This window comes from Neltuma alba, unplaced genomic scaffold, assembly GCF_004799145.2.
Source record: "Neltuma alba isolate B1F8T4 unplaced genomic scaffold, ASM479914v2 tig00010056_pilon, whole genome shotgun sequence".
Classification (NCBI taxonomy): domain Eukaryota; kingdom Viridiplantae; phylum Streptophyta; class Magnoliopsida; order Fabales; family Fabaceae; genus Neltuma; species Neltuma alba.
Window position 1 is genome coordinate 66288 of NW_021635016.1, and position 19260 is coordinate 85547.

The 19260-nt window shown below is 34.3% G+C and overlaps 1 protein-coding gene across 1 annotated transcript; it reads left to right on the top strand.

Annotated features, from left to right (window-relative positions):
* The first annotated feature begins 13843 nt into the window (after positions 1-13843).
* LOC114754059 (glucose-6-phosphate 1-dehydrogenase, chloroplastic) lies at positions 13844-18874 on the top strand. Its single transcript, XM_028942795.1, has 10 exons — positions 13844-14248; positions 14511-14743; positions 14828-14922; positions 15642-15756; positions 16835-17040; positions 17116-17265; positions 17347-17467; positions 17558-17787; positions 17892-18092; positions 18323-18874. Exons 1-10 carry the CDS (start codon positions 14032-14034, stop codon positions 18570-18572), a joined length of 1818 nt encoding a protein of 605 aa, XP_028798628.1. The 5' UTR covers positions 13844-14031; the 3' UTR covers positions 18573-18874.
* The last annotated feature ends 386 nt before the right edge of the window (positions 18875-19260 follow it).

Consider the following 19260-nt stretch of genomic DNA (forward strand, 5'->3'; position numbering starts at 1 on the left):
CCTTCTCCTCCACCACTTTTGTGACACTTGGCACCTTTTAGAAGGATGAGGTAAGGATGATGCAAGAAGATGATACAATGATGATGTAAAAGTCAACTTAAAGTTCCAAAATTGCCCTTACCCTTTCTATTAGCCACCAAGGGCATTTTAGTCCATTCAAGCCAACTTTTTGGCTTTAAATAGGCACTCCCTCCCCTCACATTTCGGCCAAGCAAGGAACCATAGGGGAGACTCTGCTGCTCTTGCATTTAAAGAGAGAAAGAGCTATTTCTAGTGAGAGAAAGTCCACCTAAGTTCAAGAAATCACAAAGGTAAGCTCCTAAGCTCTTTATTAATTATTGTGGGCTGTTTATATGTGATTTTATGTAGTTTTGGATGGTCATTTTCTATGGGGAGATGCTGCCAAAATTTTTTAATTATGGAAGCGCTAATCAAGGGTTTAAAGCGTAGCCTACACATTTGAAAAGGATAGGTTTTGCTTAGTTTTAAGTGAGTTTTAGAAAGAAAATCCCACCCCTATTTATGATGATTCAGTTTAGCCAAGGAGAGAGAATGGGGTTAGAGTTGGAATTGATTTAATTTAATACTTCCAACATGTTTAAATGATGAAATGATGTAGGGAAACACTAAGAAAAGAGGCTTGGAAGCATTAAATTTGAAAATAGAAATTTGGTTTTCAAGACACCCTATTCGGCCAAAATAAGATCTATAGGAAGAGATTGGATTTTTATGAATATAAGTGAATATTTGGATTCTTTGGGCAAACTTGCATAGGATTGGCTTAAGAGAACAATTTTTGCAAAGTTAGAATATTAATCCAAAAATTTAGAGAAAAGGTTGAGCTCAAGAGAGCTAGTCTTGAACTTCATGTAATCTAGTGATTCTAATGAACTGTATGATCAATGTGACTATGTTTAGGACCTTGAAACATCTAAGAGGATATTTGGTGATACTAACCGAATGCCCCCATGGTTGGAAAGTCAAGGGAGTCAAAGGAAAAGTAAGAGGAAAGCTTGAGGTGCAAGGTAGTGAACTTACCTATTGTCATTGCTTGATGTTGTATGCTTGTGTGTTGCTGTGTACATGTTGTTTGAACATTATTGTGACATGTTTTAACTACTATAATTGCTATTCATGATGATTAGATTATGTCTCCATGCTCATGCATCAAGAAGTTAGCTTTGAGCATGCTAATATGTCACTAATTAACAAGAGAATAAACAAGTTGCGTGTAGTGCATTAGCATGATTAATATGGTATTGTTTGCTACTGAGATTCTCTCGAATCTCACCCCCCTCCCTAACCAACCATTTAGGTCAATCAATGATGGGTAATAATGGCAAGAGAAGCAAGGAGAAGGAGGTGGAGAATTGATTTAATAAATAAGATTAATGTTCAATGTATAATTTTCTTACGTTGTAAATTATGTTTATGAATGCTATCAATGTAATGTTTATGCTTGGAATGTTTACAGCATAAATGATAGTGTATGAGTATGAATGGGAAAGAGTAAGCCCAAGTTTTACATGCCAAAGAAACAAAAAGAATTAAAGCAAAATTTAGTCAAGGGACAAAACGTAGGTCCTAGAGCAGTTAGTTTTGAGCTTTAGTTTAACCTATCAAATGCATAAGTTAAAATACAAAATTTGGTAAACTTATAGTACACATCTCAAGCTTTAAAATGAGAGGTAGATTACCTCAATTGGATGTGTACACAAGGAGATATGAATTTTCAAAGTTGAAGCACAAAATCTGGAAGTTCCAGACTTTACCAAATAAACAGTAATTTTATCTAATAAACTGTACAAATTGGGCAAGGATAAGTCTAATTGGATATTTTTTTCCTTAAATAGCATTAAAAGGTCTTTTCGTAGAATTTTGGAACACCTCCATACGATTTTTTTAGAATTGGTTATGATTTTTTAAAGTTAGACCTGTAATTTGAAAATTGCATAGTGAACAGTGATTTTTGAAAAGTAACATCCTAAACGAGATCTTCGTGCTCAAGACCATCCAATGTGGCCTAAAATGATTCTAAATAGACTCTAAAGTATTAGATAAGTAAGGTGTGATAGAGGATCCATAATAGCATTTAAAGACTACACATGTGGTTTGTGCATCAATAAAACCTGTGGGGACTAATATAAATGAGATTTTCAGACAAGTTTTCCATTTCACTCTAAGGAATGGTTCCTTGTGCTCCCACATCATGTAGCAAGTGTCTTAACATCCTGAACCAAGCTAAGAAATGCTTTTTTAGAGAGATACTTTTCACCTTCAAGGACTACATTTTTAAAGAAGGAGATATATAGTGTTAAACAAATAGCTCAATAATCTTTCTATGAATATTAGAGTAGATTTTAAGAACTCTTATCCAAGTGTCCTCATCACCGAATTCTAGAAGCATACTTAACCTAATATTTTCATAGTGGATTTTGGATTCCTCAAGATGCAACTATAGGAGGCACTATAAAAGACTTGACCACTAATGAAGCATAGACCTTGATTGAAAAAATTGCTAACAACACACGACAACTTGAAGGGGTTGATAGAAGGCAAGTCCATAGAGTTTCTTCATCTACAAAATCTGAAGAAGCTATTGATAATTTGGCCTCACAAATGGAAGTGATGAGTGCTCAAGTTCGGCAACTTATGTCTAGATCTCATAAGCAACCTTCTCAAGCTTTAGAGATAGTTAGTTATGAGACATGCAACTCTCCCATGCATCTTACCTCAAACAATCCAAGTTGTCATGAAGATGTTTCTGCCATGTTCTAAGGAAGGCAGGGTCAATCTTAAAGGCCATGGAACCCTTTTCCAAACACTTACAATGAAGGCTAGAAATCCAACCCAAATCTTAGTTGGTAGAACAAGGAAGCTAAAGACACCCCACCTCCCTTTCAACATGGAAACTCGAGCTAAATGCAAGTCTCTCCATCTCAAAACCAATATGGATTCATAGAAGTATGGGGCCTAGTTCTAATATAGGTGCTAATACTCATTTAGAGCATGCAGAACTTTTCAACTTCCCTTACTACAACTATGGGAAATTTAGCTACTAGGCTTGATGAGGAAAGAGCACAATCTGATGCAAAATTTATGGCCATAGGAAACAAATTTGACATTGTCTTCAGCAAATTGGAACAGCCCGATTCCAAAAATTCTAACCTAGAATCTTATGTGACCAAGTTTATAGATTCTATGAATGGTAATCAAGCTCAGAATGGAGTATTTTTACCTTCATATATTGTAATAAACCCAAAAATATTACATGCTATTACATTAAGGAGTAGAAAGAGGGTTGGAAAGGCTGATAAAGACAGACGAATTTCTACAGAATGAGGATTTAAATAATAAAGCACATGGGGGACATACTTGAAACTGATGCTCTGAAGGATCAATAATCTAATTCTTGTTTTGGATGAAATAGAGTTGCACTAGAGTGTATGGAGCATGGCACACCTTCTATTTGCAAGAATCATGGAAATTCTACTGAGAAGAAAAATGCTCAAAATCTGGAAGATACCACCGTTACAAAAACTCATGAAGGAAGTTCTAGCAAATTAAAATCTAAACATGTATAAAAAGAAGTTGAAGATGGAGGTAAAGATCTTAACATGAATGATTTGCCATTTCCTAAGTCTTATCTATTAGGCAAGAAAAAGGTTAATGATATGCTTCAAAAAGAAATGATGGACTTGTTCGGTAAATTAGAATTTAATGTGCCTACGCCTGTGTTAATTAAGCAAATTCCTAATTATTCAAAATTCTTGATAGAATTATGTATCCATAAGAGAATCTGTAGATCCAATAAGAGAGTCCAACTTGGTCTAATGTCTCAATAATTTTCAAGCCTCAAATACCTATTAAATGTGCCAATCCTGGTTCATTCACAATCCCATGTCAAAGAGGAAGATTAAAGTTTAGTAGTGCACAGGTGCTACCATAAATGTAATGTCCTATTCAGTTTATAACTTTGTGGGGATCACAAACATCAAAACCATTAACGTGATACTTCAATTGGCTGATAAAAGTGCTAAGAAACCTTATGGATTTTTTGGAAGACATTTTAGTCAAAGTTAAAGGTCTAGTAATTCTAGTAGACTTTTGCAAATTGGATATGTTAAATGAATCATGCCTTGAAAAACCTTTGATATTGGGTAAACCAGTTTTGATTGCAAACACTATAATTAGTTTAAAAGATAGTTTTATTACAATGGAGGTTAGTTGTGAAACTCGATGTTTATGAGGCCATGAAACATCCATTTGAAGATTATTCTTTATTAAGATTGAATATGATTGATACTACTATTAAAGAACATGAAATAACTTTGCACAAATATTTTGAAGATGGTTAGGAAAGTTTTGCCCTATGCTGATTTGATTCTGCTTCCTTCTATTCGAATTCTTCTCCTTAGCTTAAGGAGTAATGTGTGTAGCATTAAGTGCTTAACATCTGATAGCTCACTTTCCATCTCTAATGCTTTTCATTTTTAATTTTCAGAATTTGATTGTAGTTCTATTTTCACATTTTCAGGACATAATGCACTTGGAAATGATATTTTGCATAGTTTTGTAGAGACACAGGACTTGTTTGATGATGACTTCAATTTTGGAGTGAGGATTCATCTAAAAGCTACACAATTATAACCAATCACTTGCTGGAAAATTATGCAGCAACTAAGTTAGCTTATGAACCTGAGTTTTCAAGTAAACTTGAGCAACATTATGTAGTGGTTGTATCTCTTGTACACTAATTTCAAAAATTAAAAGAGAGAGTACAACAATTTAATAAAAGTAACCCAAAATTCATATGTGAAAGTAGTGATAAAAATTCAAAGTTTGGAAGGAAATTTGGTCAAAATATAAAGAAGGGAGTAATTTAAAACAAACTACCCTAGATAAATTTTTTTAGTACAATCTAAGGATCCTTCACATGTATCTTGTTGTGATGTTGATGTAGGAATCATTAAAGGAAGTCTTGAAGTAATGAAAGTACTAGAACCTGCAAAGAAACAAATGGATGGTAAGAATGCTGGAAATTCCAGAGATGATGAAGCTGTGATAATAAGAAAGTTTATTAGATCCTTTAAGGTTAAGAAACTTGTTCCATCTATTGAGCAACCCCTTGATCTTGAGTTAAAATCACTGCCTAGCAATATGAAATATGCCTTCTTGGAAGAAAATGATAAATTACCTGTTATAATTGCTAAATCCTTGTTTGAAACTAAAAAGGAGAGGTTACTTTCTGTTTTAAAAAAGTATAGAAAGGTAATTGGGTGGACTTTGGCTGATATACCTGGCATTAATTAATCCTATTGTTTACACACATAGAATTTTGTTAATTGAAAATTCTGGGGCCATAAAGCACCCATAAAGAAGACTATATCCATTAATTTTAGATGTGTTAAAAAAAGAAGTGACTAAACTCTTAAGTGCTGGTATAATTTTTCTAATTAGTGATAGTGAATGGGTTTAACTAGTTTAAGTGGAACGTAAAGAGTGGTATCATTGTTGTAAAAAATGAAGGAAAAAAAAGAAGAAGAGCTAATACCAACAAGAGTGCAAAATGCTTGGCAGGAGTGTATTAACTACAGAAAATTAAATGATGGAATAAGAAAAGACCATTTTCCTCTTCCCTTTATAGACCAATGTTAGAAAGATTAGCTTGCAAGTCTCACTATTATTTTTTAGACAGTTTTAGTGGCTACATTCAGGTTTTTATAGCATTGGAGGACCAAGACAAGACCACATTCACTTGTCCTTTGGAACCTTTACATATGGAAGGATGCCATTTCGACTATGCAATACTCCTGCCATATTTCAAAGGTCCATGACTTCCATCTTCAGTGAACTTTTAGAATAAGGTGTTAAAGTTTTTACAGATGATTTTACCATTTATGGTGATTTTTTTAATGAATGTTTGTTGACTTTAGAGAAAGCTTTAGCCAAATGTGTGGAAAAGAACTTGATTCTTAATTTTGAAAAACATCACTTCATGGTGGACAAGGGTATTGTATTGGGTCACTTAATTTCATAGCAAGGAATTGAGGTTGATAAAACCAAAATAGACGTGATCTCTTCACTACTCTATCCAACTACAATAAAAGAGTTAAGGTCTTTTCTAAGTCATGCTGTTTCTATAAGTGCTTTATCAAAATTTTAGTCATATTGCATCGCCTCTTTCTCAATTACCACAAAAGGATGTTGAATTTGTCTTTGATAATTGTTGCAGGGCTACATTTGATGAATTGAAGGCCAAGCTTATTTCTCCACCTGTCTTAGCATCTCCCAATTGGATTTTAAATTTTTGAATTATCTTGTGATGCCTCAAATTTTTCTATGGGGGTCATGTTGGGTCAAAAGGTAGAAAAACTGTCTAAGGTCATTGTATATGCATCTAAGACATTGGATAAGGCACAAACTAATTATACAACTAAGAAAAAATGCTTTATGCCATAGTCTTTGGTCTGAACAAATTTAGACAGTATTTGTTACATTCTAAAATCATTATTTTCACTGAGTATGTAGCTGTAAGATTCTTATTTAAGAAGCCTCAATCAAAGCCTAGGCTACTTAGGTGGATGTTATTAATTCAAGAATTTGATATTGAGATAAAAGATAGGGCAAGATCTAAAAATCATGTAGCGTGTACTGTTTTGCTGTCTAAAGTGCCTCTGCCTTGGCATTTTCGTTCACCCCTTGGTTCTATGATGCATTGAGGACAATGCTACTTATAAGTATAGGGGAAGTTGAATTGCTCATGATTAAAACCCCATAATCTTGTTGCTGAATTTTGTTGTCCTTCATTTAGAAGTATAGATGAACATGTTTCTTAATTCTTGTTTTGACAATTAATTCTGATTTAAAAGATATATGTTGCTGGAAATAGTAGCTATACCCTTAATGATGATTAGTGGAGTCAATTGTGTCGGGATTCTAAACCGTCTTAATTCACTGTGTTAAGTGGTAAAATCAATGAATTCTTACATTTGAACTTTGCCTCCTAAGTCTTATTTTAAAAATTGGATTTTGATGCCAGATTGAGAACGAGGCTTATTTTGGGGTTACCACTATGAAAATCTGATTTGGCCTTTATCTAAGGTTTTGTATCATTGATTGGAGCGTACTTATGCATTGAGAATTTCTTACATGTGCATGGTTTAATTCTTTATGAGTGAGTTTAATTTGGAATATGCAAACCCATATGGAAGGAATTGAGCCTTAATCATTTCAAATTTAGGGAGCATACTCCTTTAGATTTAATTCTCTGCAGAACTTGTCCTATGTCTTGATTAAAACCACATGAAAAGCGTCAAAATGGTGAGTAGGATAGAGGCATTCAATTTTATACCCAATTTTTATCCCAAACACAAGCCCTGAAATTCTATACCCTTTGATTAAACCCCTTGAGCCATACACCTTCATTTCTTGCCATTTATTTTTTCAGTGGTCCAAAACTTTGCGTGGACATTCAATCAAGATATTAGATGTTGTATTGACCCAAGCAAGTTTTGTGTTGTTCAACGTCTAAATTCGTTTTGAAGGATGTCACAAGAAATGTTTAAGTTGTTATCAAAGTGTCTTCCGTGTAAAATTACTAAAAAAAAAAAGAATTGAAAAGGCATAAGTTGAATGTTGCCGAAGAAATGCCTCAGTAGTTAAAAAAGAAAAAAAAAAGAGAAATATAATATGCAATATAAAAAAAAAAGAAAAAAATATATATTTGGCAATAAAGCCAATCCATGTTCTATTCCACTAATTTAGTTCAAGATGCTCATCACTAGTCTCTAGTAGTTTTTGATTTTGATTCTTAAAAGGTCTCAAGGTTGTAAAATGCAGAGCCTAAATTCCTATTCACCTCTATGCATGCGAAGTATTTGGGTCAATTTCCTCTCTTTCTCTTTCATTCCTATCAAACCTTATCCAACATTACCGCCAAAGGAAAAGTCCTCTTGATTCATTGTTTTGATGATTTAAAAGGGTAGTGGAGATATTAGACATATCACAAGCCTATGTTAGAGTTTGGACTAAGCGAGCGGAGTGAAAATCTCCTTGAAAAGAGAAGAAAGAAAGAGTGAAACAGAATATCTCAAGTCATATTCCATGTCTTACTCATTATAGTTAAGCTAATTACATTAAGGATTCACTTTGTGTCTTTTGTTTCATTCATGATACTTAATTGAGGATAAGCCATCATTTGAGTCAACATAATTGGAATACTTGAACTTGTTTGATTCTTAATTCTTGTTAGATTTTTCTTCACTTTGTTTTCTTTTTTGCCTAAGAGTGTGAAAGCTCAAGTGTGGGGGAATTTGATAAATCACATTTTTAATATGTTTAGCTTGTGCATTTTGGGCTATTTTAGAGAATTAATTGTTTAATATTTGCATTATTGATTAAATATCATGTTAATGCACTTGGGTTGAAAATCTGAACAATTATGCTATTTTATTAGTGTTTTAATGAATTTTTATATTGGAAATTGTCACATCTCAAATTTTGAGCCTAAAAGTATCGAAATTAGCCTAAAATGGACAGGCTACCAGACCCTTTTTGGCAGAGGTCCCAAAGATTCTCTGGAAGGATAGCAGGATTCCTAGGGACTAAATCGCAAAGAGAAAGTTATCGAGACAGACTCAAAAGAAGTCTCGTGGCCCAGGAATAAGAAATAGAGATAATGTAGGCCAAAGCCTATGTTGGAGGCCCCAATAAGGTGAATTATGAGGTTAAGCCAAACCAGGGGCAAAATCGTAATTTTGCAAAGTTTTGCGCTGGTAAGGGAAAAAATGAAAATTATGCTCAAAAATCCCAGAAAAATCCTAGAAAATGGTAAATGGTAGGTTAAGGTCTAAGTATTTTAGAAAATTTTAGAAAAATAGGAATAAGGTTCAAAAGCCTATATGAGGCTAAAATGACGAAAATGCCCCTAGAAGGAATTTGTGGAATTCCTAAGGTTTTTACTGATTCTGAATATTATTGAAAATGAATTATTTAAAGTATAGGGACGCCCCAGATAATTACAAGAAAATGAAAAAAAATACTTGAGAAATTATCACAAGTTTTAAAAATAATTCCGTCCCCAGAAAGCGAAGAGGTTGGCTTTAATAGAATTTAAAGCTTATTTACATACTATTTGGGGAAAGTCAAAATCAAATGTCTAGAGGTTGACTTTTGACTGAAGAAAAATTAGAGGAATTTCTCGTTATGAATGAATAGTATTGGTACCCGGAGATAGATTCTCGGAGTTGTGGACCGGTAGAAAGAATTTGGTCAAGATCACTTCGAAATAAATATTATTAATGATTTTAATTATTTTATTGGAAGAACGAGGAAAGAGCATTACTCCCTCATTAAGCATGTTATATAATGCCATGTGCATTTATTTGAGGTGAGAAAATGGTACCAGAACATGTCTCAGTAGTCCCGGGTAAATTAGGGCCCAAAAAATACCCTATACGGTGCAGAATGGCAAGATAAGTGGAAAAATACCTAAGGGCTGTATTTTGCACAAATTTTATATTAATTTCCTCCCTATTTTAATGCCAAAATGATGAAGAAATATAGAAGAGACAAGTGTACGGTTAGATGGGAAAAGAAGGTATTACGTGTACGGTTGGATGCAAGATACGTGTACGGTTGGATTAAAGACATGTGGCTTGATAATGCAAGCATGATGTCATCAAGATTATGTAAGCATGATGTCATGAGACACTTGTCACCATAAGATTAAAAGAGAAAATGGACAATCCGGATCAAGCCGCACATTTTTAAAATCAATGGCTCAAATTCAGTCTTGTTTTCTATAAATACCCCCTCCCTTTCCTCATTTTCGTCCAACCTAGAGGAAACCCTGGGAAAGTTCTGACAAAATGGTTTCTAGAAAGAGAAAGAAGAGGGAGAAAGAAAGGTCAAATGGTCCCATGCAAGATCAAGCTCTAAAACAAGGTATGTTCATGGTTTTTATGTAGTTTTCATTAACCTTGTTGTTATTGAGCTTGGTTATAGATTTTAATGATTTGTGGGAGCTTGAAACCCCTAGGGGGTTATGTTGCATGAAATTCTTAAGAGTAGGGGAGGATGAAATTGATGTTAGAATAATGTTCAAATGCTTGAAAGGAACACGAATCAAGTGGTTTTATTCTGAAATTGGTTGAATTTCATGATTATATAACTTGAGAAGATATTTTGCCCAGACCTGGTTCTTGTGCCTAAAATGTGATTTTGATGATTTTGATGTTTCCAATGTGTTTAAAAAGAAAAATTGTGTAGAGATAAGATGAAAGAATGAAGTTGGAAGCATTGGAATCAAAACTGGAAATTAAGTGGAAGATTTCAGTTTTGGCCTAGGACCGAGGAAGGAGCTGGATCTTGATGAATCTAGGCTCATATTTGGATTCCTTTGGCAAAATTGTGTAGGATTGACCTAAGGGAACAATTTTTACAAAACTAGAACACTCTATTATAAATTAAGGAAAAAGGGATTAAGTTTAAGAACATAAGTCTTCCATATTATGTAATTCTTGGTTCTAATGAGTAATGTGACCCTTGTGGCTGTGATTAGGACCTTGAGGCATCTAAGAGAAGGTTTGGATGTGGTTGAGCAAGCAACCTTAATGGTTGGAAGTAAAAAGGAGTAAGAAGAAAGCTTAAGGACACAAGGTAACAAACTTTATCTTACTTTTATGTGCTTGGTATTTGCTTGCATGTATGACATGTTCTGTGTTATATGGTTTTATGAACTCATGCATTGTGATTGTGAATATGTTTGAAATGTGTCATAGGATTTTGTGTTTTATGGTTAATGCATGATGATTACCAAACATGTCACTATGTTGTAGAAATGTTAAGTTGCAAGCATGTTATGAATGTCAAGCTTGCCATGTATGTTTGGGTGGTTATTGTTTGCTACTAAGATTCTCCCGAATCTCACCCCCCTTACCAACTATTTAGGTCAATCAATGATGCACAATGATTGCATGAAGGAGAGCATGAGAAGGAAGGAGAAGAAAGTGAAGAATTATTCATGTTAATGAATGAAGCTATTGGTTAATGTATGATTCTCCCATTATGTAAATTATGTATATGAATGCCAATGATGCAATGTATTTGTTTAGAATATTTATGGTATGAATGGAAATGTATAAGAATAAATGGGAAAGGATAGGGCCAAGCTATGCATGCCAAAACAACAAAAAGAATTAAAGCAAGAATTGTCTAATAGATAAAACGTAGGTCCTAAAGTAGTCAACTTCCAGCTCTAATTTGACCTACCAAATGTATGAATTAAGCCATGAAACTTGGCAGATATATTATACACATCCCAAGTTTTAAAATGATAGGTAGATCATCTCAATTAGATATGTATACTAAGAGATACGAATTTCTAAAATTGAGACAAGAAATCTGGAAGATCCAGAATTGACCAAATGAACAGTGATCTTCATGGATTAAACTATACGAATTGGGTAAGGATAAATCCAGTTTCATATTTTTTTCCTCTAGAGAATTAAAAGAGCTTCGAGTATAATTTTAGAGCACCTCAATATGATTTTTATAGAATTAGTTATGATTTTAGAAATTGGACCAAAAATTTGGAATTTAACCAGTAAATAGTAACTCGAGAACCAATTGCAAATTTTCAATCCACAGGCTTATTTTGTGAATCGTTTGAACTATAATACTTCCAAGCACATACTCTGAGGGACTAAAGGAAGGATGTTTCAAAAATTATTCCTGGAATTTTTAGGTTAATTACGAGGGCGGAATGGTAATTTTGCATTGGCTAAAACATCATTCCAATTAAAGGGGAAAGAGGAGTTAAGAACAGGAATTCCGTAGTTAATGGAAATCAGTTGCCATTACTAAAGGAAAGGGAACTCCCTCGGGCAGCTGAAGCTCCAAAATGAAAATTAGCATCTCTCTCTCACAAAATAGAATTGAATTAGCTCCAAGCAAGTTAAACAAGGAGAATCCACGCCATTTTCTGGTTGGAGAAACTTGGGCAAAGCATGAGAAGAGAGCAATGATCCAAAAACGCATATATGTATTTTCACCATTCTAATTCTGGGGGTACTAAAATACACACGATCTCTTCCCAGTTTCATTCTTTGTATTTCAACTTACATCTTCTTTCTTCATTTGATCCGAATTCACCTTCCCTTCATCAAGAGGACGCCATGACTGATCCAGTGAGAGAGCTTCGTGGAGCAAAGCAAGAGACCATGAGGAGCTGATCCCATTATCCTTCCAAGAGTAGATATCAATCCCTAAATGTTGGACTGTTAGGGAGTTTATGTTCATTTCATTTCTTTATTTCTCAATTTTTGTGCTAGTTCTTGAGAGATTGAGAATTGTTTCAGATGTGCTCTGTTTCATTTTTTAAATGAATGATGTGTAATTGGATTTTATAGAAAGCTGAGTATTACATTCTGAGTTAGAGTAAATCATTTACTGTTATGTTATTTCAGTAAAATAATTCACTGTGATTGATTCAAGTGAATGAAAGTTCTGTTTGTTTAGAATGTTTGATTCTTCTATATTTCTAATTGCACTTAACTCTAGATCTAATCAAATCAATGATGGTAAGTGAAAGCTCTTGGAAGGATTGCATTTCGATTGTGATATCTGAACTTCTTTTGCTCTCAATTCCATTTCTGATTTCCTCTTCCAATCTTCTAAGTGGAAGTTGTTTTGTTCACTGCATTTTTCCAAGAGATTAATTTGTGGTAACTTTATTAGTGAGAGGACCAAAGAGTTAATTGACCAAGTGATTGGACATCTAGGCTGTATCATTATAATGCGTATCATATCTTTTTTTTTTTGCCAACATAATGCGTATCATATCTAAATTTTCTAGTGATTTGATTACCTGTACGGCTAAGGATAAATCAATAGGCATGAACAACTTGGCCATTTCTTGCCGTGATGTTGTCGCCATCCATTCAAGTCCAACTAACCTGTACATGACTAAATTTTTCCTGTGCTATGCTTTTTATTTTAAAAAAGGAAGTTTTATATATGACCCCTTTTAAGAGATTTTTTTTAATCTTTTTTTTAATAAAATATTTTGTTGGTTTTAATTAACATTAAAGATATTTTCTTGTATTTAATAAAGATGATTAAAAAAATAAAAATTAATATGATGTTAAAATTTATTGTAATTAATAAAGATGATATTATAAATCACCTAAATTTTATTATAAATTTAATTTTTAAACTATTGACATGTCTGAAGATTGTCATAATAAAATGACTAAAATATAATTTTAATCTTTTAATTTTAAAAATTATATTTTTAATCTTTTAATCATAAAGTCATTAATAAAAAATAATGATATTAAGATCTTGTTTGTTGATAAAACATTTTCAAATATTAAAATATTAGGTTTAATTTTTAAAACAATTATAATTTTTATAAAAATCTATTTAAAACAATTTTAGAATTGAAGAATTAAAAATATACTTTTAAAATTAAAAAATGAATTAAAATTATGTATAAAATTAAAATATCAAATATAGATTGTTGCCAATGTAATTAGAAAATTGTTATAATAAAGACAAGTGAGAGAGTGTTTGGATAGAAACCAAACTATAATTTTAAAAATATTTTTACAATTTATAAAATAAATATATAAAAGAGTTTGTCTCGTTTTTATGAAAAAATATTTTTAGACATTCTCAAACACCTTCTTAGTATCGTTCTCTCGGTGTTTTTTGATCAGAAGGTAGTATCAAAAACCTTTTGGGACTGCTCGCCACTAGAGTAGATCATTTGTCAGCAAAATATATATAAAAAGAATAAACTACCAAAACTCCCTCGGGACGACTTTGAGCCAGGAGGGACAAGCAGCTCTTCGGAGATCTCAAAGGCCTTGTCTCCGTGAACTCCCAAGTTCTATAAACCCCTTCCATCTTCTTCAACCTCTGAATCTGAATCTTCTCCATACTTTCCCAATAGCAAAACTTGATTCTCCGCAACAAGTGCTCATTTCTTTCACGCAAATACTTTATTCTCTGGAAGCTATACATATGGCGGCACTTTATTCAACGCGTTGCTGTTCTTACCCATCGGTTCGATGGTCTCCGCCTCAATCATATCCTTATTCTCCGTCTCCGTCCAAGTTAGGGAATCCCCAATGCCTGACCTTTTCTTCTTCCGCCTCCAAACGCTTTCTTGCCGCCAAGGTTTCTCTGAAATCTCAATCCGATTCCCAGCTGAATGCCCTCCATATGCAGCAGCAGGACGGTTGGTTTCCTCGTTCTCTGTTTTTTTCGCTTAACATGTACGGTTTTATTAGTTGTGCAATATCAAATTGGCTTGCTGTATGTGCTACTTTCAGACCATTATCGAAAATATTTAATAATTTGAAATATTGAAACGAAGAGATACTGAGGGAAAAGACTGTGAATAAGAGATCAGGAAGGGGTAAATCCTGTTTTTTTTTTTTTTCCTGTTTTTAATCAAATGGTATGCGGGATATAGATTCAGAGATGGCATATGATTGTAGGTGCTGCAGCAGCGACGGCAACTCCTGTTAAAAATGAAACCACTCCCCAGCGATTGAAAGAAGAAATTTTATCTGTTACATCTTCAGGAGAATCTGAAGGTTCTGTCAATTTTGATGACAATGGAAATGAGTCCACTGTTAGCATCACTGTCGTTGGAGCCTCCGGAGACCTAGCCAAGAAGAAGATATTTCCAGCACTTTTTGCACTCTACTATGAGGGCTGTCTCCCTAGGGTCAGATTTAGGACCTTTTTATTTTTTTAGTTGTTATACTTTGGAAGATTTGGTTTTGATTAAAATGAATGTGTCTTATGCTAGCATTTCACCATCTATGGTTATGCTCGAAGTAAGATGACAGATGCAGAACTAAGAAATATGGTTAGCAAGACCCTCACTTGCAGAATTGATAAGAGGTAATGTCTTATAGCTTGCAGAAAGGGCGTAGTGTGTACTCTTAAAGTTCCTGCATGAATAGTGCTTTTCCATTGCCCCCAACTTTTTTGTGTTTTACCTCAGTTGCTCTAATATTCTATACATGCTTTTGATACATATTTGTAAATAAGAGTTCTAAAAAAACTGAGTAAAATATAATCGACTTTGAATGTCAATGTATTGTTTTCAACTGAGTGATGGTTTACATTTTGTCCATCCTTGCGATACATTATATGAATATCTAAGATATAGAACTATGTCCTCATCAGTATTTAGATAGGGAACTTGTTGATATTGATCTCCTGAGTAATTCTGGGTATACTGCTCATTTATATTCAACTTGGTTTTTTAAACTTTAAAGGGAGACAATCAGGATACTGTCTGTGAGTTAATCCAAAAATTGAAAGTTAAATAATTATTCAAACAATTTACTACTTAAATATAATTCTCTTAAGTGGGATACGGAAGATATTTGAAGTGAAATTTATTTTGCCCTTACAAGCCTAGGGTCTTTGCTCCACCACTGTTCGGGGGAGTGATTTGAATTACAGACTCTCATTATGGGTGTCAAGTTTAAACCATTTATGTTTTTAACAGCACATATTTTAAGCTGCCTTGATTATTTGCCTATTTTCCATATTGCCAATGCTTGGGGGAACTTTTTTAATTTTTTCACAGTTATGGTCTTCTGAATTTTCAGGGAGAACTGCAATGAAAAAATGGATGAATTTCTTAAAAGATGTTTTTACCATCCGGGTCAATATGATTCTCCAGAGAACTTTGCAGAGCTAGACAAGAAGCTGAAAGAACATGAGGTAATTAAAGAAGAGGCTAAATTTGGCAATTTTATTTATGGTTCAGATGCCTCATTCAAGCTATATTTCCATTCAGAAAATAATTCTCCTGGAATTGCCAATGAACATAATAATAATACAAATTGATTGGAAACATGCCAATCATCCTATCTGGATTGCAACTCTTTGATTCTCAGAGAAAGAGCCCTGGGTGGGTTTTTTTTTTTTTTGGGGGGGAAGGGGGGTGATTGGAATTATCAACCATATCTTTTGAATCAGAGTTCCCTATAGCCTCTTTTTTTCTTAACCTTCTATGTAGCACAGGGTTGTGGTGCCATTTATCATGGTTACAGGGCTGTCTACTGTTATGCAGCATAAGAATCTCCCCACCTATTGTGGAGCTATATGATTAGATAATAGATAGCTTGAATGACCTTGGATCCTCCACGTAATTGGACACATTTTTCTACCGTTAGCTCCTATGGAAGACACTGCTATATCTGCAGTTCCAAGCATTACTTTCCAAAATGAAGAAAAATAAAAGCTATAACTGAAAAGCTGAATCAAATGTTGAAGATACCTAGAATTTGAGAGTCAGAAGGAAAATGGGTCAAGTAGAACAAGAACTAGAATCGTATGTGTATATCAATAATTATACAGCTGATAACTAAATACATATTATAACTATCTTTTGGGTTCTGGCATCTGTAAGTTGCATTCTTGCCTAACTTCCTCAGGTGAAATTGGTATGATATTCTATCTTTACTGTCACCAATAGCTGGCTGATTTCTAGATGATATGATAAAAAAGTGCTTATTGGTATGTGTACCAGTTAGATTTGATGTTGCTTTCGATACAGTTTGAATAGAATGCATTGGATTATGTCGCTTGATCATGACATGCCTATAAGTATTTTTTGCGGTTATAATTCCCCTCTGTGCACTTCCTTCATGTTGCAGCTTACTTTTGTATTTTTACTTGCAGTTTAGAAGCTTTGAGCTTTGAATTTAGTTTTAATTCAGGTGCTAAAATTTGGCATGTTATTTTCCTTGTTTGGTTGAATTAATTATTTTGTTCAATTTGAAATTGGCTTCTGTAGGTTGGGAGAATTTCTCATCGCCTGTTTTATCTATCAATTCCTCCGAATATTTTTATAGATGCTGTAAAATGTGCAAGCTCATCAGCTTCTTCTGCTAATGGTTGGACGAGGGTCATTGTTGAGAAGCCTTTTGGCCGTGATTCAGAATCTTCAGCTGCTCTTACAAAATCTCTCAAGCAGTATTTGACAGAGGATCAAATTTTCAGGTTTTATAAGTAAACATGTTATCTCCAGCTATAGGTAATTAAACATGGTCTAATAAAATGGAAAATTTCATGCAGGATTGATCACTATCTTGGGAAAGAGCTTGTGGAAAACCTGTCTGTTCTTCGGTTCTCAAACCTCATATTTGAACCCTTGTGGTCAAGACAGTATATAAGAAATGTACAGCTGATATTCTCTGAAGACTTTGGCACTGAAGGACGTGGGGGGTACACTTCTTTTCAAACCGTTTTTACTCTTTGATCTTAGATTGAAACTCTCGTTTATTTCCGAGTCTGCAACATATGTAGGTACTTTGACCATTATGGAATAATTAGAGATATTATGCAGAACCATCTCCTTCAGATATTAGCTCTCTTTGCGATGGAAACACCTGTTAGTCTGGATGCTGAGGACATAAGAAATGAAAAGGTTTCATTTATTTGTATACCTTGCATTGAGCTGTTTCGAGGCAAACATGACTTCTCACCATTTATATTTCAATTGGTTAATGGCTGCCAGGTCAAGGTTCTACGTTCAATGAGGCCCCTGCAACTTGGGGACGTGGTCGTCGGTCAGTACAAGAGCCACACGAAAGGGAATGTTAAATATCCAGCCTACACTGATGACAAAACTGTACCAAAAGACAGCTTGGCCCCAACATTTGCTGCAGCTGCTCTCTTTATAGATAATGCAAGATGGGATGGGGTGCCTTTTCTGATGAAGGCTGGGAAAGCATTGCATACCAGGAGGTACCTGGACGGAACAAGTCTTCTACTCTACATATATCTTATATGTATAATATTGAACAATCTTTTATGTATATATTTTTATTGATTATTGATGTTTGGTTCAGAGCTGAGATACGAGTACAGTTCAGGCATGTTCCAGGCAATCTGTACAACCGAAATTTTGGGACAGATCTTGATCGAGCAACAAATGAGCTTGTTATCCGAGTTCAGCCTGACGAGGCCATTTATTTGAAGATCAACAACAAAGTGCCTGGTCTGGGAATGAAGTTGGACCGTAGTAACCTGAATCTCCACTATGCAGCAAGGTATTCCCTGTTTCCTAAATCTAGTGATCAAGTGCACAACACATTGTTCGGCCAAAGAGAAGGCGCATAATACATACAAACAAATTCAACTTTAAGTAGTGGCTATATTGGAAGCTTATTTATCTATTTATACGGTAATCGGGCGATGCCCCATTGGTCAGCAGTGGCCTCCTTGCTGTTGTTCTGTTCCTCAGTTTCCTGACACAGTCTGAATATTATATTTAATTCAGATACTCGAAGGAGATTCCAGACGCCTATGAGAGGCTTCTTCTGGATGCCATTGAAGGAGAAAGGAGACTGTTTATAAGGAGTGATGAGCTTGACGCTGCTTGGTCACTTTTTACCCCCGTATTGAAAGAGCTTGAAGAGAAGAAGATAAATCCAGAGTACTATCCTTATGGGAGCCGGGGTCCTGTGGGGGCCCACTATCTTGCAGCAAGATACGGTGTACGATGGGGTGACCTTGCTGTTGACCAATGACCCTCACATTGTGCTGCAGTTACAATCACACTAGCATTACTTTGTGGATTTTCTTTTTCTCTTGGGGTTTTTCTTTTCTTTTCTTTGTTCACATTATTAGCCTTATTATAGGTTATGAGGCGTACATGATAAAACCAGGTAGAAGAATAAACCTGGTACTTTGTAGTTGTAGTGGTTGTTGGGGAAATTGTTTGATGACGTTTTTGATCAATCAGCTCGACAGCATGTATTGGGATTCTGAGATGTTAAAAGTAACTTAGCCATTTTCGTTTTATTTTTTTAATCCGAGATGTTGTTGACAATTTGCTTTCCTTTGTGCATATTTGCATCTTTATTATCGTAGTGATGATGAACGGAAATAATTTTTAACAACTAGTTTTGTATAATTAATTGCCGTTTCTTCCCCGTTTTTACTTGGCGGCCTTCCACTGGTTCCTCTCCAGTGAGTGCAGGCGAGGAAAGTCGAGCAATTAATAGAAATTAGTGGTTCCCTTTTTCTTTTTTTTTTGAATCAGAACTGAATACAAAATAACAAGGTCACGCCAACATTAGTGGTTCCCTTTTACTAGCCTTTAAAAGTTATTATTTTTAGAAAATTAATTAATAAATTAATTAATGATTAATGATGCTTGATCAACAATGACCTGACGTCATCAGCTCCCACTACTGGATTGAAACATGTTACTGC